At 29.9% G+C, this 22,742-nt stretch overlaps 4 protein-coding genes and 2 long non-coding RNA genes across 16 annotated transcripts; 2 read left to right on the forward strand and 4 right to left on the reverse strand.

Annotated features, from left to right (window-relative positions):
- Positions 1-102: 102 nt before the first annotated feature.
- LOC123264958 (F-box only protein 9) lies at positions 103-2,375 on the reverse strand. The gene is made up of 6 exons (XM_044728508.1): positions 2,230-2,375; positions 1,814-2,017; positions 1,386-1,688; positions 955-1,310; positions 628-868; positions 103-540 (listed from the first exon to the last, which is right to left on the reverse strand). The coding sequence occupies exons 1-6, from the start codon at positions 2,230-2,232 to the stop codon at positions 352-354; spliced, it is 1,296 nt and encodes a 431-aa protein (XP_044584443.1). The 5' UTR covers positions 2,233-2,375; the 3' UTR covers positions 103-351.
- A 1,822-nt stretch (positions 2,376-4,197) lies between these two features.
- LOC123264998 (putative uncharacterized protein DDB_G0271606) lies at positions 4,198-13,964 on the forward strand. The gene is made up of 2 exons (XM_044728563.1): positions 4,198-4,445; positions 11,230-13,964. The coding sequence occupies exons 1-2, from the start codon at positions 4,437-4,439 to the stop codon at positions 13,297-13,299; spliced, it is 2,079 nt and encodes a 692-aa protein (XP_044584498.1). The 5' UTR covers positions 4,198-4,436; the 3' UTR covers positions 13,300-13,964.
- LOC123264999 lies at positions 4,350-6,865 on the reverse strand. Its single transcript, XR_006509469.1, has 4 exons — positions 6,386-6,865; positions 5,576-5,934; positions 5,296-5,474; positions 4,350-4,463 (listed from the first exon to the last, which is right to left on the reverse strand). It is a non-coding gene; the product is annotated as an uncharacterized LOC123264999 (long non-coding RNA).
- LOC123265000 lies at positions 6,930-10,639 on the reverse strand. Of its 2 annotated transcripts, none has more exons than XR_006509470.1 (4): positions 10,087-10,639; positions 8,942-9,220; positions 8,087-8,287; positions 6,930-7,677 (listed from the first exon to the last, which is right to left on the reverse strand). It is a non-coding gene; the product is annotated as an uncharacterized LOC123265000 (long non-coding RNA). The 2 variants fall into 2 exon arrangements; XR_006509471.1 differs by lacking the exon at positions 10,087-10,639 and adding an exon at positions 9,693-10,053.
- Positions 13,965-15,966: 2,002 nt separating the features above from the next.
- Positions 15,967-17,255, reverse strand: LOC123264773 (coiled-coil domain-containing protein 12). The gene is made up of 3 exons (XM_044728236.1): positions 16,905-17,255; positions 16,689-16,827; positions 15,967-16,238 (listed from the first exon to the last, which is right to left on the reverse strand). The coding sequence occupies exons 1-3, from the start codon at positions 17,030-17,032 to the stop codon at positions 16,056-16,058; spliced, it is 450 nt and encodes a 149-aa protein (XP_044584171.1). The 5' UTR covers positions 17,033-17,255; the 3' UTR covers positions 15,967-16,055.
- A 342-nt stretch (positions 17,256-17,597) lies between these two features.
- LOC123264772 (F-box only protein 28) lies at positions 17,598-22,410 on the forward strand. Of its 10 annotated transcripts, none has more exons than XM_044728225.1 (6): positions 17,598-17,704; positions 19,693-19,920; positions 20,045-20,293; positions 20,675-20,867; positions 21,302-21,672; positions 21,841-22,407. In XM_044728225.1, exons 2-6 carry the CDS (start codon positions 19,708-19,710, stop codon positions 22,207-22,209), a joined length of 1,395 nt encoding a protein of 464 aa, XP_044584160.1. In that variant the 5' UTR covers positions 17,598-17,704; positions 19,693-19,707; the 3' UTR covers positions 22,210-22,407. The 10 variants fall into 10 exon arrangements, with proteins under 10 accessions (XP_044584160.1, XP_044584169.1, XP_044584161.1 ...); XM_044728234.1 differs by having other exon boundaries at positions 21,302-21,660; positions 21,841-22,405; XM_044728226.1 differs by having other exon boundaries at positions 17,604-17,704; positions 19,689-19,920; positions 21,841-22,408.
- The last annotated feature ends 332 nt before the right edge of the window (positions 22,411-22,742 follow it).

Consider the following 22,742-nt stretch of genomic DNA (forward strand, 5'->3'; position numbering starts at 1 on the left):
TAATTGAATCGTTAATAAATTAGGAAATTTATAGATAATTAAATAAAATGAATAGATTGAATTAATTTAATCGTTATTGAATGCGATTTAGACCAATTAATAGATAATATTAATATTTTATACCTGAATTTTTAGACGTCATTTAAATTTATAGAATGAATAATTGCTCTTATCTTTAAAAACTTTAAACACATATATACTAATTAAACAAATTATAGTTAAACTCTAATGTTTCGATTTCTTGCAATAAACTTTTCAAAAATTATATGATTTTATTTTTTAATCCCTATAAAATATATTATGTATTCAATTAATTTTTTAGTAAATAATAAATTTATTTCAGAGCTGGATTTATTGCAGGGGCCGGTCGCTTTCTTGAGTATAACTTTTTACTCTACTGAATTTCAGCGATGGATAACGATTGAAAACATTCAAGCACGTTGTCGCTTGCTGGCCATTTCTGTACTGCGTAAATATGTTGTAACGTATCCAGGGCAGCTGCCAATTTTTTCTTTTATGCAAGCTTTGGATTTCCAACTCCTATCAAATCAAACGATCGATTACATTAGATTACTTTCTCAATACTTATAAATTTAAAATTTAAAATAGTAAAATAACTACTATTACCAAGTGAAAAGTTTGTTCTCCACTGTCGTGAACAATTTCTCGTTTTTTCTTTTTGTAATTATGATTAATATTACTCTTAGACTCCTGTTTTTTCATAACCAACGTAACGCGATTATCATGAAGTCTATAATGGCCAATCAATACAGCAAGATTACGTGGATTACGATATTTTAATGCATTAACACAGTTTTGGGCATCGTCAGTCGATGTTAACATTAAAACACGCCCTTCTGGAAAAAACCTGCGTCCAAGAAATCAAATATTTATCAGACAACTTACATACCCGTATTTACTCAAATAAATATTATAAGTATTTTTACAGCATACCTGACGTATCTAAAATATTCAACAAGATGCCAAGGCCGATAAAATTCATCCTGAAAACTATTTTCTCCCTGCCTGATGTACGTTGTCTTGCTGATGTAGCATCCGTTGTATTGTAATCTAGGACGTTTCAAGTACATGTCCCTCCAGGAACGATACCTTAGCTTATACTGCCCGCAGTTTACACCCCAAACTCTTACACAAGCAAGCCTCCATATCTCTGGATCACGTGCTGAAATAAAAAATCCGCGACATACCCGGGAAAACATTTCCAGGGAACGCATATCCAGCTCTGAAGATACCACCCAACGTAGTATGTACAAAATTATTTCTAGAGGTAGCGCAGATATATGTGTCATCTACAAAAATATCCAGTAATTATTAGTTAGCCGATAAATTATACGGTAATAAATAACGATAAAAAAATATCTTACGCTCTGCTCAAAACGTGGAAAACAGAGACATTGATTTTTATTAATAATTCTTGATAGTTTGACGACAAGTGCACCATCTTCACGCACATCAACCTCGTCGATACCGTACGATTCACCAGGATATTCAACAATTTGTATGTCTTCATTTTTCTCGATTTTTTCTTTATTTTTGGGCTTCATAGACTCGTAAAGCCTAAACTCGATATCCGGCACCAGCGATACAGCGCGTTTATAGAACCTTATTGCGTCATACAGCTCTCCATTTCGTTCGTACTCAATTCCTTTTAGAAATAAATCTTTAGCCTGGGAAAGTATTCATTCATTAAATTAAGCTGAACCTTAGTCACGTCATTAAACGATAAGATTTAAAGAATCAATGTAAATTACGATTAGAAATTTCTTTTCAAGTTTAAATTAAAAATTCTTACCTTGTCTTCTGTTGACAGCTCATAGGTTTCAATGCTTGATGTCTTACCAGACTTTGAATGACTCGGTACTTCTTTTTTAGGAGATATCTTTAATTCTCGCTGCCACTGTTCTCGAAAATTAGCTAGTGCATCCTGGACTCTGGGCGAGGAAGAAGATTCACCTTCATCGGCACCTTCGTCGGCTTCTGACCCACCTTGTTGATTCTGCATGACAATTCATTTACTATAGTTTAATCAATATTAATAAAATTATAGAAATAAAGGTCATTTTTTTGAATGACAGATTTGGAACAAGTGTTGATTCTTGTGTTTACTTTTCTTATTCAATCAGCTGATAGGTTAGAATGACGATACTTGGCAGATGGTGGACTTTTTTACTTAAATAATTAATATAATAAATAATTAATATTACTTACCATTTTTTTACCAAGTTCTTATAGATCTTAATAATTATTTTTATTTCAACGTTTATATTCACGGTCAGAATAACGTACGACACATCGGAAAAATAATTTCGCTAAATGTACCGCCGCCATTGTTGTCTTCATACTGTATTTTTTTTATATATTTAGTTTTTTTTTTACCCGATAGATTTTATAATAAAAAATCCATTACTTATCGAGAATCTTTTCTAACATTTTTTTTATATTTTGTATGTAATTAATTTAATTTTTTTAATTTAGTCCAAATTTAAAATTCTTAATAATTTAAAAATATTTAGGTAATAATATTGAAATTAACAGATCTCTCTGAAAGTTTTTAAAATTATTAAAATAAATTGATCATAATAAAAAAAAAAAAAAAAAAAAAAACATTTAAAAAAATTCGCACTCATAATTTTTTGAATTTTTTTATCTAGAATTTTTTCATAATGATTTAATTGTTATGAAAATGTTAAAAATCATATCTAATGTCTGATAATTTCAGTATCACGGGCAATCTCATGTGAAATGACAGGCAGTTGTCTAACTGTAGATAAGTAAATATAAATCCGAACAATTACGTGAAATTATTGTTGGGAGAGCTTGATTAAATAAACTAGTCTAAATTTAAACAAAAATCTCCCAAAAAAACGAAATTTTAATTATAGTTAAATAAAATATAAACAATTCTACTCTGATTTTTAATTTATTATTTACTGAACTTTCAAGCGTTAGTTGATAAATAATACTGAATCAAGAGACATCTAACATTTTTTTTAATTTTTATGATAATTAAATTTTATAATAAAAAATATTTAGTAAAAAAAAAAAATTCACATGTAGAAATTAAAAAAAATTAAAAGTGCGAATTAAAAAAAAAATATTTTTTTATAATAATTAATTGGTTATAAAAATTCCAGAAATTATCAGATCTCTGCTAATTTCAGTATCATGTTAGTTAATTATAAATTGAAAAACATCTGTTACACATAAACAATCAAATTATTGTCTTTTTAATGAAACATTAAAAGATCAAGTTTCGCCCCCAATAAATACTACTGATTTACAATATAAAAATATAATTAACACTCTTACTCAATAAACTCTGAACAACAATTAATTTCACATAAAAAGAATTATTAACTTATTTTGTAATGAAAATCCAATTCTTCTATGCGAATTTAATAAACAAGATCTCAAAAAAACCTTGACACAAAGTATAAAAAATGACACCGATTGTTTTCTGTTTGTGAATAAAATAAAAATAATAATATATGATGCAATTGTACTATATAAAGGCATGTATAACATATATAATCCTTTTTTTTTTCTCACTTAAAGCACTTTCTTTTTAACTCACAATAAATATACATAAATCATAATTGCAAAAAAAAAGTCATACAACCAGGACATTCAAGAAAATAAATCACAGAGCCATCACAGTAAACAATGCGGATACATTTATAAAGTATTTTTAAGAGACAAATCGATATTTTTAGCGACATTATAATTGATAAAAAAATTAGTCTCAGTTAAGTGCAAAAATAATTTTAAAAATATTTAAATGCCCAATGAATGAAAAGTAGGACATGTTGATGGCTCATCTGATGAATATTGTCAGGTGATTTTTTGGCATGCCCACGAAAGTGGTGAGAGTGTAAAAGCATTTCTTGGAGGCAAATAAAGTATAAATACATGCTTGCAAGAATTACAAGTATGCCCACCCTTTTTTCTCCTTTCTCACATGTTTCTTCGCCTTTTCCTTGTTCTTCTTCATCATCATCATCTTCTTTTTCTTCTTTGGCTTAAAGACTCTCGATATCCCACGAGCGATTCGCGGTGGCATTAAATATAACGGTGAGAGTATATACATATAATAATACATATATTGCATGGATTTTTAAGTGTATGGGAGAGCATGGGAAGTAGCAGTATCTGTAGTGAAGAATACAAATAAAACAGGTAAGGTAAGCCCGTGAGCTAATATACAATGTACGGTATGTATACATTTCCACCTCTACAAGCAATTTAACGGGCCCCACTGGCTTCAGTAACTTGCTCTCGGTGATCCTCCTTTACACTCGTCAACCCAATGTCTGGCTTACTACTCGGTAACTCAACACAGTTGTGATCATCTTCGAGAAGTAACAACGACAACTACTGTTATTTTGTAAAAGCCGGAATTTAGTGACTTATCCATCATGCGTCTGGTAAGCTTCTCTTTTAATCTGCAATAAGTAATTTTATTATTTTTAATTGTATTTTTTATTCATTAACTTATTTATACTTAACTATTTGGTGATTAATCTGTGATTTATCTACAATTTTTTAAGTGAAAGTGATGATTGATAAAGGTTTACTTTAAATCATTTTGCGGACGTGTTAATTTTTGTAGTCACAGTGAAAAGATCTAATTTGAATTTTTTTTATTCTACTTCTAAGCAATTTCTATTGTTAAATTTTTTTTCAACCAATAAAAATAAACTTTTAAGTCTATGGAAATGTGATGATTGATCATAATTGCCGATAACTTTTATAACTATCAATTACTTGGACAAATGCTTAGTTTTCAACAGAGGACGAAGGAAATCAATTAAAGTTGCTGATAGTACTTTTAAGCAAAGTTATTCGGTTCGAAAACTATAAAGTCGAGGTAACGATCGGTAAAATAAAAGATCGATAAATTTAAATATAAACTAAACCGGTGGAATCGTGATCTATACTGAGCGAATAGATGAAAAAATTTAGTAGGATATCGAGGGAAAGTGATCGAGCAAGCATTTATCCATTGTATTCGCACAACACGTGGGACGATTATTTTAATGTTATTCCAAATGTGTTTTTACACTTTCCCTCTATTTTTCATGTACATTAATTATCTTGCTTTGAAAAACCAACAATCACCCGTAAACCTTTGGAAAAAAAAAGAAAAAAAATTCAAATTAGATCCATTGTATATATATAATGTAAACAGTAATATAATAATCAAATCCACTTTTAACTATCACCATTTTTGAATCTTATTATAATAAGATGATTAATTAAGAAACCATTGATTACCTCCTTATATTCTCATTTAACATTGTATTTACGCAAGCTTTGTAATCTCCAATTTTTGTCGACCCAATTGCCATGTGGTGCACGCGTGTGCATCTTTGCTTTACAAACTCGTGAAAAAAAACTTCTCCTGGATAATTAACTTTAATGATGGTATTGAAAGTCGCCGAAGGATATCGATGCTACGAACAATCATGCAATGATTTTAAAAAACATTCATGTTTATTTTTACCATCATCATTATCATCATCATAATATTAATATATCATAATAATATACCAACCAATTATTGATCATAATCATTATCACGATAATAGCATTCTTCTTTCTCATCGGCATTTCAAAGAAAGTATTTATTCTCTTCTCATCTCTTTTGGGCGTGACCAAGTTCACCGCAAACGCGATATGAGGACGACAACGACAATTCTCTCTTCTGTTGAACGCCCGAGGCTAATTCATGACCTCAAGATATTTTGACCTGTAGTGAAAGCAATTACGGGCGTGTACTGCAGATACTCAATGATTCGAAAATTAGATAGTCACATGACGGTTTTAATTCCCTGGTGTTTGTTTTGTTTGCTTAGTTATTTACTTACTTTGAAATTTTTAGTCTCAGATACAATGAATTAACTCCATTTATTTCTAGAGAAAGAGAAAAAATTTAACTACTTAATTTAATCTAATTAAAATTATCATTAAGCTTTTTCCTCATGGATATAATAAATTGATTTTAATCTTTAAATATCAAATTAAGTAAATAATAAAAATTGTATCGGAAATTTGTGATTTTTATATCTGAAATCAATATTGAAAAGTAATTAATAAAGTAATTCAAGTTAATGAGTAAATAACTAATTAATTTCCGTGAAAATTTACGTGATTGATTACATTACAATATATGTTGATAATAAATAATTAAAGTTATAATAATAACAAAAAAAGTAATGATGTAGTATATTAAAATGAAATCGATCACTTAGATCTCGATTCTTCTCACGAGTCGTAATGTACATATATACATATACAATGATAATATTTATAATAATAATAATAATAATAATAATAACAGCAATAACAAACGTGAAGTACATACGCGAATTGCGCCACATTTCGCGAGCCAATATATATCTATGTATACATTTAGTATTATATAGTATAAAGTATACATATAGTAAAGAAGTCTCCGGTAGACTGAAGAACTTCCAAGACACGTTTTCATTCGCTTCCTGATAAACCACACCAGTACCATACAGGGGCTTTCACCCGCGAGCAAAATATCTCGTTACCTCGACACTTCCTCCCTCAATTTGTCATCGCATCTTCTTTATTAACTCCTCCTTTTTTTTTATTACATTTTTTTCTAACCATTCAATGTCCATTATTAATTAATATTTATCTTCCACGGTGACAATTTTCACTCCAATATTTTATCATCACGCTATCCGTGATCAATTGGTCAATTTAAATGAATTTATGGATTTTAATGTTGAAAGTGACGCGAATTGACACTTTCGCTAAAATTATCAATCATTCATATTAATTTTGAAATCTGTAAATAGAAAATTTTCCTTATTTATTTAGTAAATATATTTTATAACTTCATTTTTAAATTACAACCGTGACATAAATATCCAACTATTTTAGTTTTTTAATTCAATACCTCGTAATTATTTTTTGAGGATAAAAATGACTAAAATTAAGCGACAGATAATTGAGAATAAATATAAAAAATATCAAAAACTATTGATTTCCGGTACACGAGAAAATTTGTACGACCTTTGATGTTTTATAGATGTATAATTTATAAGTCATTGGCCGTATCGTATCGAAATGAGGCGCTCATTGGTATGGGATGAGAGACGATCCGGGTCCAGAACCGGCAAGTTCACGAGCGCGTGTAACATCCTCGACATACTCTTCGTCGTCTTAACTCTAAGTGAAAGTATCTCTGATCTCCCGGTTTGTCTCTTTTCATCCAACAAATTGATATATAAAGTCATCTTTTACTCTCATCTTTTAACTCTTAACTTGTTACTCCATAGCTCTCATCGCTTTTGCTTTTGCACGTACACCCAACTAACTACTTAAACTTTTTTTTCCTCCTCGTTGACGGAAACCTGCAAGAGTTGTAACCAGGACTTGATTCATCTCATCTGCCGTTTCCTACTCATCGGTAGTTACTTGATACAACTCTCACGTATTTTATAGTATTTTTACAATTTCTTCAGCTAATAACCGGTAATTAGTAATTAAATATTTCAAGCCTTCTGAACCTATAATTGAACAGAGGTACCAACTCCTCATTGTTTCAATTTTTTTAATTTATTCAAGGTCTTACACGCAATCGTGTTAGATAATCCATCTAAATTGTGTCACAAGTTATAACTGTAACAAAAAAAAGTTTTTTTTTAAAATAACAATGTAATTTTTCATGGTACGTTAACATTTTAAATGCTAATCATCTGATGGTTAATTCTTTAAATTCTTTTTACTAAAATAGTATTATATAGGAACAACAAAATTTTATGAATTAATTAGCATTAATTATTTATTTAAACAGGAAGGAAATATATGTATTGCTTTTATCACTATTATTATGTATCGAAATTTTGGATACTCCATAAAGTTATAATTTATTTTCGAAAGTAAAAACGGTTAATTTAAATTAAAGGGAAAACGAGTATTTAAATTTATGGCACAACTTTTTTAAAAGTTATATTTTTACAAGTTAGCAAATGAAAATGTTTTTAATAAACAGTTTATTTTAAATCCATACAAATAAATAAAGTTGTACCTTAAATATTAAATTTAGCGGACAGATATAAGTGACAATTTTCAAATACCTCGGAAAATTAATGGGACAAGAACGCTGGATCGTTTAAAGGTTAAAAAATAAAGAGTATTATTTATAAGAGGACTCGCGGGAGTCATCGGTTTATTCGGTAGTTTAGAAAGTTTCGAAAGAGGTTCATCGTCGCCTGGGGCGTGTTCCTCACTGAAAGAAAAAAAAAAGTAAATAAGGACAAATGTTAAATGTATACATAATATGTATTATAATCTGCGACACACGTTAGAAATCTTTTTTTCTCGGTCATTGGAATAAAAGTATCAAATTTACTCTACTTTGCATTAGGTATCATAAAAAAAAAAGAAATTTAATCTCTAATTTTTAAATTCTAAGAAGCAATTAATTAAATATAATTAGTACTGTTTTTGAATGAATTTTCAATTAACAAATATGTATTCAAATACAGTGAGGATTAACGGCAATAGACATATTTACGTATGATAAACACAAGTGAAAGCATCCGATGAATTTAAATCGTCAATATATTATACCGTAATACTTGTATACATTTACAAGTGTAACGAGTTACTGATATTTAATGTAAGAGACATTTTTATTTAACTATTTAAGCTACACGGAAGCATTTTATCTATTTGAGAGAACAAAGTAAAGAGATACCCGTGGTAATCAAATATAGAATAAAATAATACAAAATTTACCGGTTTAGTTTCCATTGATTTATCATTATCATTTAAATATATCGTTTAACAACACCTATTATCGGTAATCCTGCATTTACTTATACATTAAAGGCTTTAAAAGGGTTTATGACAACTTAAAACCCATAATTATTATTATTACTGGGTATTGGCCACTGTCGATGATGCCGAGGATGTATCTTTGGCGTGATAAACATGCTAGGGTGCGGCTTTCTTCGCAATATTGGCTTTCTTTCACTAAATGTCAAGCTGATTTTCTCCATTATGGAATTACACGGTGGTTATACATCCTCATCTACTTATTTTTATCCTAAGCTAAAAAACTCTAGACCCAAAGACTTTTATTCAGCCGTTTTTCCTCTTCTCTGTGCACCAAGTCTCTCTTTTTTTTTTACTTGCGGTAATTTCATCACGTGGGAAGCTGCAAATAATACGAAAAAATTATTTAATGCTATTAAAATTATATTTATACTTAGAGAATTATTTAAGAGAAAATTTATAGGAAAAAGTATTTTTTAATTGTCAATTAATATGTCGTTGAGTGCAAGTGTCTTTTTAATTAGCCGGTAAAAAGTATTTATCTGCAAACTTACTTTCATTAGATATATCTATACTATAGATATGAGACTAATTTATTATATTATTTAAGAACAGATGTTTATTTAAAGGTCAGGTTTTATTATTTTAAACAAAGCTTGTAAGCAAATAAAATTAAAAAATTTGAATAAATACTATTCATTTTCATTAGTATTTATATAAGAAAATAAAATAAAATAATAAAATAAAAGAAATAGAGACTCGAGTAAATAGAAATTCGCAATGCGTCACCTACACTTACGTGTGCATCAGGAAAGTAAAGAAAAAGTATATATAAATAAAATATAAATATATACTTTACGTGTGAAGATGCTAGCGGTTATTTTAAAGAAACTGTTTCTATCTATAGCTATGAAAACTATTATGTGATTAAAAGTTTAGATAGCCAGAAGATAATAGAGTTGAGATGAAAGACGAGAAAGACCTTAAGAAAGACATGTCATGTCTGATTTACGCTGACGTTTAAATCTACTCAGTTGTTAAATGTAACTAAATATATTTGCAGAATATAATATAATCCATTCGCGTCCGTTAATTTCAAACTTAAGTGCATCAACCATCAAGTGTATGATATACTATTGTTCACATGTGTCTAGTATGTACATCAAATAAAATAATATGATATGAAGATAGTATGGTAGATGTACCTAGATTTTTAAAAATGAGAAAATACATTATATTAAACATTACCGGGAGGTATGTAGAAATCGTTGGAAATCTCACCAGGTAGATACTTGTTCATATCACGATGTACACGCACTTCTTTTTTTTTATCATCATTTATCGCTATTATCAATTAAAAAATTATTAGTTATTATTTTCTTATATACTTCAGTCTAGTGTAAATTAGTCAATTAAAACTTAGATGTAATTCTGAGGCTCGAGGAAGTTCGCGGTTCTAGTCCCGTTGTTTCAATTTTCTGGTTCTCTACCTCGGTACGAATATTATGAATAATATTTGATGGTTGAAGACAGCGGCGGAAAGCAATAAAAAGTATGATTTGACAATTGTGAACGAAGCAAACTCTTGCTTTTGCTATTTTTGAAGTGATGCAATAGTAAAACAATATTTGCATGAGAAAATATACGTATATTAAATTTTTCTGTTGTTTGAAGTTTATTCCACCGCTTAACATAATGTGGCCATGAGAAAACCACTAAACCATTTACGACCTTCATTATATATTACACTACTCTATAGTACTATTACCATTATAATAATTTCCCTGTTATCAAGATAGTTTATTCTTGTTTGTTATTTCTTTTTGAATTTTAGTTTAAAAAAATCCTGGAAGAAAATAATAAATTTAGATTTTTTAACTGATGAGATTACAGATACTTAACTATGTTTGATTAAATATTCAAAGTATTAATTTAATAAAACGATTAAGATTGATACTTCAGACAGTTTGATATTTTAATCACTCTATGTGAGTGCATGTTAAGAAGAATGTAAATGGTTAGATTAAGTATTACACGAGACAGGTTGTTATGTGGGCGTCAAAAAAGATGTGAGTACATTCATCGAGTGATTGCAGTAAAGAGATTTAAAATAAGACGAGAAATAATCAGTCTTATGTAAACTGCAAATAATTACATCGAATTCAATCTTCTTTATTACTATTTTACGTTATGTTACTTTTAATGATTAGGCCACCCAGTATTTGATGGATTAACCTAAAAAATAATAAATTGCTTTTTGGACCATTAAAATTCTTTTAAAATGGCTTAGAGTTTTCATTTACAATGCTCGAGAATCTGAAATAGAAAAATAATAAATTATACTTCAACTTATAATGATAAAAAAATAATTGTTAATTTTACTGATTACAGATATTACCGTTAATCATGTGTGCCTTTATAATGAAGCTAAAGGCGGATTCAGTTCCAACAATAAATGGATTACCGCCATTGAAGTTGGACAAAAATCTACGGCGTGCTCTACTGCGCGCTTTGGAAGATTTGGAAGCAGAGTCTGCTGAAGACAGGTCTGATCTACCGACGGCTGAACAGTTGGTCCTAAAAATACAAGCGCAGGAAAGTGAACAAGAAAAAACAGATGAAGATGAAGAAAATCAAAAACAAGAAGAAGAACTAGATAACAAAAATAGAGAAAAAATATTAGAACGTTTCAAAGGAGCGTCTGTAACGTACGAACATTTCGCTAGTGACTCCGAGGACATAAGCGAAGACAAATTACAGAATTCAACATTTATTGAGACGGATAAGTACCAAGCGGATACGCAGAGTTCCGAAGTGAAAGCGGAAAAAAGTCAGGAATTAAATCAAAAGTTAGATGTGCTGTTGGGTGATCAAGCAGTCGTTGAAAAATCACCAGAGCCGTTGCAAGTAGAACAAGTAGAAACGCGCAGTGTTAAATCAATTGGCCATTCATCAAACAGGATACAAAATTCATTTAAACCAATTGCCAAAGACATCAATCACCACAATCATGATAACGATAACAAGGAGATATTGGCGATAAGTTCCAGCAACGGAATAGCATCTGCGTCGGCAAACTCACTGGTCCCACCCAGTCCAACGGTATCAAGTCCAACAACACGCCCAGCTAAAAATGCATCAGCACCTGTCTTGCCCACAGTACCGGCAGACACTAAAGACAAAACTAAAGAAAAATCGGAGGTTAAAATATTCCAAGCGCCTCTCGTAGCAGCTTTCACTGTCCAGCAAGACGAGCTGGGAGTTCCCAAGAGCGTAGTGCCCATTTACAAGCCAGACGGAAAGGGACAGGCTTTGACTTTGCAAGAGCAGTTAGAATTCAAGCAGCAGTTGCTTGAAAAACAATTGGCCGAACTTCAAGCTCAGCAGATTCAGCAAACTCAATTTTTGATTCGCCAACAACAGTTGTATCAAGAGCAACAGAGACAGAAACAGAGACAGTATTATCTTGCGGAACAGGCGAGACAGAAATTGCTGGAAGACCAGAAGAATAATCAGCTCAAATTACAGCAACAGTCAAATTTACAACAACAGCAATTGTCGCTTCAGCAACAACAGCAGTCATTGTCTCTTCAACAACAGCAACAACAGCAATCATTGTCCCTTCAGCAACACCAACAGCAACAACATCAATCATTGTCTCTTCAACAACAGCAACAGCAACAACATCAATCATTGTCTCTTCAACAACAGCAACAATCTCTCCAGCAACAACAACAACAACAACAACAATTACCGTTACAACAACAATTACCTTTGCCTCAACCTTTAGGTGCGTTTAGTCAAAATCGTCAAACTCTTCAGCTGCCTTCTAAAAGTTCAAACGTCCAATTTCAAGCGAATCTTGGCTTTCAAGTACCTCATGTCGGTCAATCTCAGTCGTTTCAAACAAATTTTCCCGATCAATTACGGATCCAACAACTGCCACTTCACAATGACCTGAAACAAAGCTTCAATTATAATCAAAATTTCAATAACCTAAATTCTAACTTACCACAACAGTCATTTTTAAGAGGTCAAGAGCAACGCGTCAATGTTCAAAGCTTCCCTTCAGTTTCTGTAGACTTCCAGCCGCCAGCTGTTCCAAGCTCCAACAGGTTTAACCGACAAGAAGCCTTGGGATCTGTTGGCAACTTTGGTATTAATGAAAACCGACAGCAAACACGAAATCATTTAGTCTTTGATCTCCCGAGACCCGTATCGCCGTTCGTGCCTTTCAATCAGTTTTCATCGTTCAGACAGTCTGTTCATAGGCCACCCACTCCTGCACGGCAAATCCAGCAGCTTCTCTTCCAATCTGGAGTCGCTGGAGAACTCGGACGCAGTCATGGTGCGCCGGGAAATCACGAAGACTTAAGCATAGTTTCAAAAGTACTCGCTCTTAATGTCGGTGCTGGACCCAATAAAAGCCTTAAGTTCAACGATGATTTCTTCCGAGCGTGAATAAGTAATTTTTTTCCTTTTCATTTATAGATGTGAGTTTCATGTCATCGAGTCTCTTTTAATCACTTAATAATAAACTAAAATATAAACGCCTGTAAGTTCTGTGAAAGCAAGCGTGAACTTGTCAACAAAATTTCTCTCTTCATTTTATCACTTTTATTAAATTAAATCAAAACTATAAGAGAAATTACAGTCAAAGAGCTGGACTAAAAAAAACTATTTACAAACAAATTTATATTTATATTTATATAGAAAAAATAACATAAGAATTTAAAAATTATAATTATTATAAAAATATATTGCATCGTTATTATAATAAGGAAGGTACTGATTCCTTAACAAGACTAATGATATTAATTAAAACGCTGATGTATGCTGTATACTCTTGGGAAGCGAACATTCTTGCATTCTTCAGAGTTAAACATATATACGGGAATCCCTCATACTCATATATTATATATATATATTTAAAAACTTACTGCTAGCGTAATATAAGAATAAACTAGACTATTTCAGATGAAGCTATTGCGTAAGCAATTATGTGTTGCCTTTGTCCTAAGATACATATATAATTACTTTTGTTTGTCGCCTCACTTTAATACCGTTACATATATGATATATAATACTTTTTACCCTCAAGATTATACTTTACTCACTTATATTTGCAATTAATCTACTCAGTTATCTGATATTTTAATTGGATTGTTTTCTGGAATTTTAATTACATTACTGTAGTCAATTTTGGATGTATAATTAATTGTTCAGTTTTTTATCAGATAAGATATTTATCATTGTAGTTTATATAAAAAATATCGTGTTGTCATATGGGCGTATGAAAAATATTTTTCCGAAAGAAATCGTATAATTACGGTCTAGCTATTTAAAAATCAAGGAAACAATAATCAAATTTTAATTATTCTTTAGAAGCGTAAAAATTATATTATTTAAGAAGAAATCTGATACATTTTCATTTTACTCAATTGTTCTTTATCAATAATGCGTTTTGTACGAGAAAAATTTCAATATTTTTTCTTCATTTTTATGCTTTAGATCATAATTACAACGATTCTTAATACTACTTATATAAGTATGTGCTCTATGGAATGTAACACGACAGATCAAGAAAATGTCAGTACTTAAAATAAAATGTTAAAGTGAACGCGGCAATGCTCAAAGAAATTTTTGATTTAAAAAGCTAAAAGTCTTAAGTACTTACGTTAAAAGTATAATGATTAAATATAGTTGTTAAATAATAATAAATGTAATTAATAATACATAGTAACAATAATAAACGTTTATTTATGATCAATTAAAATAGTAATTTTAAATGTCAAGGTCAGAGATCATTTAGGTTTGTAAAGATTAAAAAATCTGGGCGATTTAAAATAGAAAATGAAAAGAGGGAAAGTTTTTACGGCTGAATGTAATGGACAGTTGGAATCTTTTAAAGATAATCATGTATGGGCGTTTATATACAATGGAAGATGTGCAATTGTATTTATTAGAAAATACCTTACTGGAGATGTAGATGCAGATGTAGATGTGGATGTAATAAGGACTTTTCAGGTGTATAAAACTTTATTGTATGTACTTTTATACATTGTTAAATGTACAGTAACTGGTGACTTTGGTATAGTAGTTATGCTTGATTTCCTGAAAGATGCGATGACGATGAGTTAATGCTGGAGCATGAGACGGAAGATTAAAAGAAAAAGAAACGGCAAGATCGTGTTGTGTTGAATTGAAACTGGCGAAACGTCCTCAATTTCACAAACGCCTTTGGTATTCAATTACTGATTTCTCTTGCCCTACCAAATCAATCACGTGTAATAATTAATATGTATTTTTTTTTTTTTTTTATCATTTTTAATTGTCTAAATTTTAATTAGATCTAGAGATCGCCACATGCACGTGTAACTTTAATGAGACTAATACTTAGATTTTATTATAATTAGCGATATCGATAAGTTATTTAATATTATTGAATAAGTGTGAATAACAATTTATTATGTATTTACAATCTATTTTTATTTTTAATAAAACCCTGTAAACAGTAAACATGACTTTGAAGGTGAACTGTAAAAATAATAAAGCCAATAGATAACTTACTTTGTATCTTGCTACTTTGTAATAAATACTAATTTCTTAAATTATTTAATCTTAATTTATTTTATATATCTATGATGATCAATCGAGCGGAACGTCGAATTTATTGCAATTACTACAAGTGATTGCTATCGGATAAGTATATAGGATTCATACAAACTCCATTATTATTTGATTTGTTATCTGACAGGACATATTATTTAAACTTTTTTTCTTGCTCATTCAAAGTATTATCTATTAGTTGTGAATTAAATAGAGAACGAACAAATCAGAAAATATGTACAATTATATAAAAAATTTAATTTCTTAATAATTATTAAATTTATTATAAAACATAATAATTAAAAATAAAATTTTTTTACACAAGACACAATTAAAAGAAAAGAGTTTTTATAACATTGTTGAGAATGTTATAAACTTTAATTCTTAAAGTTATTTCTTAGAATTCATGTCAGCTAATTAATAAAATTTATATAAAACGATTCCTTATAATTTAAACTAGTAAGTAAATTACGTATAATTATCATAGTTAAAAATGTAAATATAAAAACATTTTTTAAATTTAATGATTAAAAATACTTTATTATTGATTTACTGATTTAGTTGAAAAATTAATAAGTATAAAAATTATTTACAAGAATTTATATTCACTATCCCATTTGTCCTACTGCGCTTACAGACTCTGCTAAATTCGTCCTTGTGTCTTCTTTCACACGCGCAATGATCAACTCAATGATGGCTTTTTGCGTTCGCCGTTCTAGTTTTTCTAATTTTTTCGACACGTCACGTTTCAAATCCCAATCTGGTTTGCGAGGAGCCAAGCTTGTTAAGTCCTAGTAAGCAAATTGATAAAATTTAATTATTTACAGAAAAAGTTATCATATGTTTGTCAAATAAGTCATATAAAATGAAAAAGAGTTTTTTTTTTCTAACTATTTATGACACTGTAATCAGCAACATTTGATTATTTTCTAATTCCAATAAGGAAATTTTTTTTAATGATTCATTTTATAAAAATTGTCAGATCTGTAGTAATTACAGTATCATAAATATTAGTGTAATGTGTAGTAGACATTACACACTTAAAAATTTGGACATGTCTATTCACACTCAAAAAAAGTCCTGATAAATCCACGCCACGTGAATGTAAGGGCTTTTACGTTCACGCAGCGTAGATTTAAGGTCCTTACATTCACGCAGCGTGGATTTATCAGGACTTTATTGTGTGTGAAGTCACTTCTCAAAAATTTATAATTAGAAAAATTAAATCTAACAAAACTTACAAGCTCTTCAAAAACAACTTTAGAGTGGGCTGCAGATAATAAATCTTGAACTTCTGATTCAACATCACCAGGTTTAGCCTCCTCCAGGACATTTTCTTTCAAACTTTCATCCTGAGGTTTGTAACTTCGAAATTTAGGCCTAAGAAGTCATCAAATTAGTAATTAATTTATGAGTAATAAAAAAAAAAACTAAAAAATAGATAAACAAATACTTACTTGGGTAAATTACCAAATTCATTCGAATTTTCACTATTTTTTGCTTCATTTTTTTTCTTTAATTCAGCTAACCTTTGCTTTCTTTTTACTGCTTCGTCAGTCAAAGTTCCGACTTTATCATCCGACATTAAGAGATATTTTTTTTATACTCACTTAATTTGTTTTTCAATTAAAAATTTTGAATAAGACTGGTTTGTTTATTTACTGACTTTGTAAGGTTAGAATTTATGTGGGTTAACTCTTCAATACACGGTGATTCTTCACTCCAACTGCCATGTGAAAAAGAACTCAGCTTCTGCGCATGCGCATCCGACCTAATTTGAAAAGAGAAATTCCCGCTCGGTAACCCACACTTAATCTATAAAATTAATTTTAATTATTTATGTGCTCAATTAATGATCTTTTAATGAAAAGTTTCATTAATTTGATAATTAATTATTCAATAAATTTTTATGTTGGATAATTAATTAGTTCCAAAATTGACGTTCCCGTCAAAGTTTAAAATAAATCATGCAAGCTAGTAATAAATAAAGCAATATCGGTACCTTCTCTATTGACATTTTCTTCTCTCTCTCTCTCTCTCTCTCTCTTCGGGAAAAAACCCCCACTTATATCTGCTATACCGACAAAATTTTAGAGGGAAAATTTTTTGCCCGCAAAATCCACGCATAGTAACTAGCGCCACATGTATCACTCGCAAGAGAGACAGACATACAAATAGAGTAAGATAAAAAAATAACGTCGTGAAAAGGAAATGGACTAGTCCCAACTAGTCCGTAGTCCTATTTTCCGTGCATCACGTAAGTTTCTTTGTTGTCATCCATCATTTTATAAAATATTTCTATTTTAAACAATTTAATGTAATTGCTAACTTTACTTATCATTTATTATAATTACACTTGTTTATTTGCTTGTTCTTAATTAATAATACACCGACTATTAAATATCACTATCTTACTAATTAATATAACGAAAATTTTTAGATCAATTATAATTATATTATACACTCAAAATAAGTGGTAACGTCAACTCTGGTGGATTAAAAACACAAACATATATTTAATTATTGACTATAATAATTAAATAAAACAAAGTAAATAGTCAGCGCACAAGTGACGTCAAAATGTCGCTGGGCTTTAAAAACGCTAACCTTTGCAATAATTTAATTGCAACACTAATATCGCCAGCAGTATCATTAATTATCATTTTATTTTAATTATCTTATTTGTTACTAACAATAATGCAATTAATGCTGCGGTTTATTTAACGGTTTTTATACAATCAGAAAGCGTGTGAACTTGGATGATAGTTATCTTGTTATTTGTATAAATTATTTATGGGGTTATAGTGTGTGATTTAGCAATTGCAATAAAAAATATTGTGGGATTGGATAGAAAAAAATAAAAACAAATTGTTATTTTTCCAGTGCATATTTTATATCTTTAATAAATGCAAAATATACTCCCTTAAAGTTGAGTGTTTTTAGATAAATAAATACACTTGTGTTTATTTTGACATTTGACAAGTATTTTGACGACTCCGTTTTCATGCAGTTTAAATAAATTTTTGCAAGAAAACATTTTTATAATACATGCAAATACATGAGAAAGTTTTTATATCATTTATTAAAAAAAATTTTAGCATGTATTATAACACAATTTTTTAGCAACTTTGTTATTTCAGCAAATAATTACAAATAATTTTTTTTATAAGTATTTTCCATTGCAGTGAATAATAATAATTATTTACAAAAAATTAAGCTGTTATCAGTATTGACAAAAATCTTTAATATTGATTCGTAAATATAGGATTGAAAAAATATATTTTTTTTAATAAATTATTATAGAAAAATATTAAAATTTATATTATATTATATTATATTATAAAAAAAAATTTCTACAGTAATTTCATCATTCCAAGTACCGATATTTTTATTAAAAAAAACCTCAATTTATTAAAGAAGTCATCATGAAATTTTCAAAGGAAACCTTGAGGGTCGAAAAAAAAGTAAAATAGAAAAAGCAACATTGAATTTGACGTGAATCTGTTGGCATTTAGAAACTCAGTGTGGTGATCATGGAATAGAAGGGTCGAGGGAATGCAGGGGGTTGGTGACTGCTGCGGGGCCAGGAGAAGGAAAAGAGTGAAAGAGAGTGCACCAGTGATCAGTGATATGAAGTAAAATAGCCAGAGCTGGAATAGAAGCAGAGAAGGAGAGAAAGAGATTGTGATGGTTTTAGAGGAGAGGAAAAGTAACTAGCGGCTAGAGGCTAGAGGGGGAAAGTTATTCTTTTTAGTATCGAAAGGGAGCTCTATGCAAAAGCTCTTTAAACTAAGTGTGCATTGTACTGCGTTTATTGAATTCAGATTTGGATTCGGAATAGGAATTAATTGTTGTTTTATAGAATCCGTTGAGAACGACACCGAGATAGGTATTATATACAATACCTAAGATAGTTTATGTGGATATGGTTACATAGTGACGAGAGATCGATCCTCTATTCTATTATATATTTTATCAGAGGTTTTTTTAGATACTTTTATTCATGTTATCTGTATTATGTGTTCAAAGTCTTTGATTACATGCTCGAATGTTCTATCGAGCAAATCAAAGGGCTCTTGTTAATATCTGTGCATAATTCCTCTATAAAATCTCGGTAAATTATACTGACTACTCAGGTGTTTACCAAACTGTTATTAATAATGTTGATGTCATATTTGTTTATTTTTTTAATTTTATTATTTCAAATTTTTATATTAATATTTACTTTTTTTTTTTTTTATATAGACAAACAGAGCCAAAATGGTGTCCACTCGTCAGTCGAGTAATATGGGAAGCAAAGTTACTGATACTAGTGAACCTGGACCACCACGCAAACACAGCCCGAATGCTGGTGCTAGTTCCTTGCCTGAACCAGCACCCAGCCGCAATCTAAATCTTCTGGATTTGCCACCAGAGATCTTTGAGAAGATCGCCAGCTATCTTGACTACAACACTATCGCAAACATTCGTCCGGTTTGTTTTTCTTAATGTGATTTAGTTTTATTTGCAATATTTATGTTTGATTTTTTTTTTTTATTAAGAATGAAGCTGTTATTACTGGTTGTTGGTTGTCGAATAATTTTAGCCTGGTGTCTAGGTATGCCACCAAATGAACTCGATGTGTGGCGCGATTCTGAGCTCCTCGTTCCAACGAATCCTGGGACAAATGCTGAGTCGCTTTCATGGTATCAAAGCCAGGATGCCAAGACGTGAATCAGCACGTCGAAACCACCCGCTGTCATGTGAATCTGATATCATTGAAACTGTTCATATGCGACTTACTTTGTTGCAAATGACGCTTGGCAAACACATTGAACGTAAACACTGCTGTTTTTTTCCTGGTTTGGTAATTATTTTTTTTAATTATTGAAATTCAATTTCTTTTTTAACATAAATATTTTTATTTTAATTTAAATGTTATTTTTTTTTGTTTTTCATTTGGTGAGAATGTTTTTTAAATGACTTTTAATTTTAATATTTTTTAACTTTATTTTAAATGGAGTAAAAATATTTTTAATAATTTTTTTTTAATTAAAATTTTTAACTTCAATTTGAGAAGAATTTCTTGTTAAATTTTAATTTTAGATTTTCATATTAATGATTTTTATTTAAACTTTTTAAAATTTACACTCCAAATTTACAATTAATAATAATTGTCTTGCTCAGTCTTTATTTTTTATATTTTTATTTAACAACAATTTTTGATCTAGATTCAATTCATTCATAGATTCTAGATGAAGTAAACCGTGTTTTACACTACATAAAAGTAACTCCAAAACTTGTAAAGCCTTACAAAGTTACTGACGAATTATTTGATTTGAGTTCAATGGCTATGGAATTCTTCAAAGAGCAGATTGAGCCAACTCTGCCAGAAATTGCATGCTTTAGTGATTTTCTTGACATTGCTGGTACATTTTCAAGTACGTAAATTATTATTTTTATTTTAAAATCCATTAATTAAAGCGCGACTGCTAGCTTTAACTATTTTTTTCCTTTGTTTTTTAATTTTTTTCCCAAAAATAATTGCTCTTAAAAAAAGTTCTTGGATTTATAAAAAAAAATTTTTTTATCCTAAAAAGTAATTAACTTCCATGTAAAATAAGTTTCTGCCGAGCCTTTATAAATTTTTCGAGTCCAACCGTAAGCCTAGTTATTTTTATTCACCTGGAAAGTGTAACGGAAACGCCATAAGTATAAACTTTATCGCAATTTCGAAAGTTACATTTTTCCACCTCCAAACAAAAAAACGCAACCACTTGAAAGCTAACGGTTTCGTAAATTTAATAAAATTTTTTATTTATTATTACTTAGAATTTTTGTTTTTGTATTAAATTAATTATTGATTAATTCGCAGCGTCAAGTAGCGTAAACAAACCATTCCTGTGTCTGGACACTCTACCGCTAGTGGATAATAGCGACTGTAGCAGTAGCAGCGTAGAATGCTCGTCCCGGCCTTCGGTGCACGATGAACCCGAGTTGGTGGAGATAAATACACCACCTCAATCAAACATGGTTCTACGGAAACGTATACGTAGAATAAAATTGAACATGAAAAAGTATAACACTCAGCTGGTTCGAATGCAACGCAATCTCAATCTCTGCAAAACCAAAATAGCTGAACAACAGAAGCAGATCCTCGAATATGCAAATCGTCTTGATGATAATGATAAAAAGAACGAAGAAACATCCAGAAAGTTCAGCACTCTACTACAGGTATTTACTAAGGTACTATTGATGCATTGATGTCTAGGTCTAATGCATCTCTCTGACTTAGTTCAATATACAGTTGCGGAATTTCTTAATTACTCGTAATAAATACCTAAAATAAAGTTAAATAAATAGCTAAATAGTGAACTGGTGAATTGATTAATTACAAATGATTATTTATTTCAGGAATTGAATAAATGTAAGACAGAACTGCAGTACTGGCGTTCGAAGTCACCTGCAATACCTGTCTGCAATGGTTGTGGACAGTCAATGCCGATGCCTGCTGAAGATCTACAAGCTCTGGCCAACCAGTCAGCGAGCGTGCTTGCAGAATCATTCGCAGAGCCTCTTAATTTCATTCCTATAGCTTTTGATAGCCCTACTGAGTCTACTCAGGAGCAATTGACACCCCAGATGTCGGTGATGGCGCCACCTAAGGCACCACTCTCCGTTCCAACAAAACGAAAAGTTTCCATTGATGACGCAGCGTCTGATGCCACCAAAAAATCCCGACGTACTGTAAAGTCGCGTCATGCCAAGCGTAATAAAATTTAAAAATAATTGATGGTACAAAATTATATAATTAATAATAACAATAGCGTTGATTTATTACAATTATCAATCTTATGAATTTAACAACTTGTTTCCAATGGAATATTCATAAATGTTTATTATTAATTTATTAATTTTATACTTTTTCGTTCTTGCAGGATTGTCGTAAGTGTTCATTTTTTTTTAATTATTAAGAAGTAAATTTTATTTAGTGTTGAATTAAAAATTTTCGGTTATATTTTACCAAAATTGTTGTTAAAATTTAGTTAATTATTTAGATTAGTTTTTCAAATTAATATCTGATGATAAAATAATTTTTTTATTGAAAAAAAATTATATAATGTTAAAAATTTCCACTTATTAAATAATTTTACTTCTTATGAATAAAAATTTAGTTAATTTACTATTATTACAATTACTTAATTACATGTGTTTACTTTGTGACACTGAGGACAATATCCGCACGGAGAACTTGCCGTAGTTAAATTAATTCAACCACAAATTGGAATTAATATTCAGAGTAATAATTATGGACT

Source organism: Cotesia glomerata, linkage group LG5 (assembly GCF_020080835.1).
Source record: "Cotesia glomerata isolate CgM1 linkage group LG5, MPM_Cglom_v2.3, whole genome shotgun sequence".
In the NCBI taxonomy this organism is placed as follows: domain Eukaryota; kingdom Metazoa; phylum Arthropoda; class Insecta; order Hymenoptera; family Braconidae; genus Cotesia; species Cotesia glomerata.

What these genes read in the sequence shown, in the direction of transcription:
- LOC123264958 (XM_044728508.1), bottom strand. An exon ending in AGCTGTCAACAGAAGACAAG is followed by an intron (nt 1,689 to 1,813) that starts GTAAGAATTTTT and finishes ATACTTTCCCAG; the next exon opens with GCTAAAGATTTATTTCTAAA. An exon ending in GAGAACAAACTTTTCACTTG is followed by an intron (nt 541 to 627) that starts GTAATAGTAGTT and finishes TTGATTTGATAG; the next exon opens with GAGTTGGAAATCCAAAGCTT.
- LOC123264773 (XM_044728236.1), bottom strand. Translation starts at nt 17,032, where the DNA reads ATGTCGGATGATAAAGTCGGAACTTTGACTGACGAAGCAGTAAAAAGA. An exon ending in GAATTTGGTAATTTACCCAA is followed by an intron (nt 16,828 to 16,904) that starts GTAAGTATTTGT and finishes ATGACTTCTTAG; the next exon opens with GCCTAAATTTCGAAGTTACA. An exon ending in AAGTTGTTTTTGAAGAGCTT is followed by an intron (nt 16,239 to 16,688) that starts GTAAGTTTTGTT and finishes TTTGCTTACTAG; the next exon opens with GACTTAACAAGCTTGGCTCC.
- LOC123264772 (XM_044728225.1), top strand. Translation starts at nt 19,708, where the DNA reads ATGGTGTCCACTCGTCAGTCGAGTAATATGGGAAGCAAAGTTACTGAT. An exon ending in CTATCGCAAACATTCGTCCG is followed by an intron (nt 19,921 to 20,044) that starts GTTTGTTTTTCT and finishes CCTGGTGTCTAG; the next exon opens with GTATGCCACCAAATGAACTC. An exon ending in TACTACAGGTATTTACTAAG is followed by an intron (nt 21,673 to 21,840) that starts GTACTATTGATG and finishes TATTTATTTCAG; the next exon opens with GAATTGAATAAATGTAAGAC.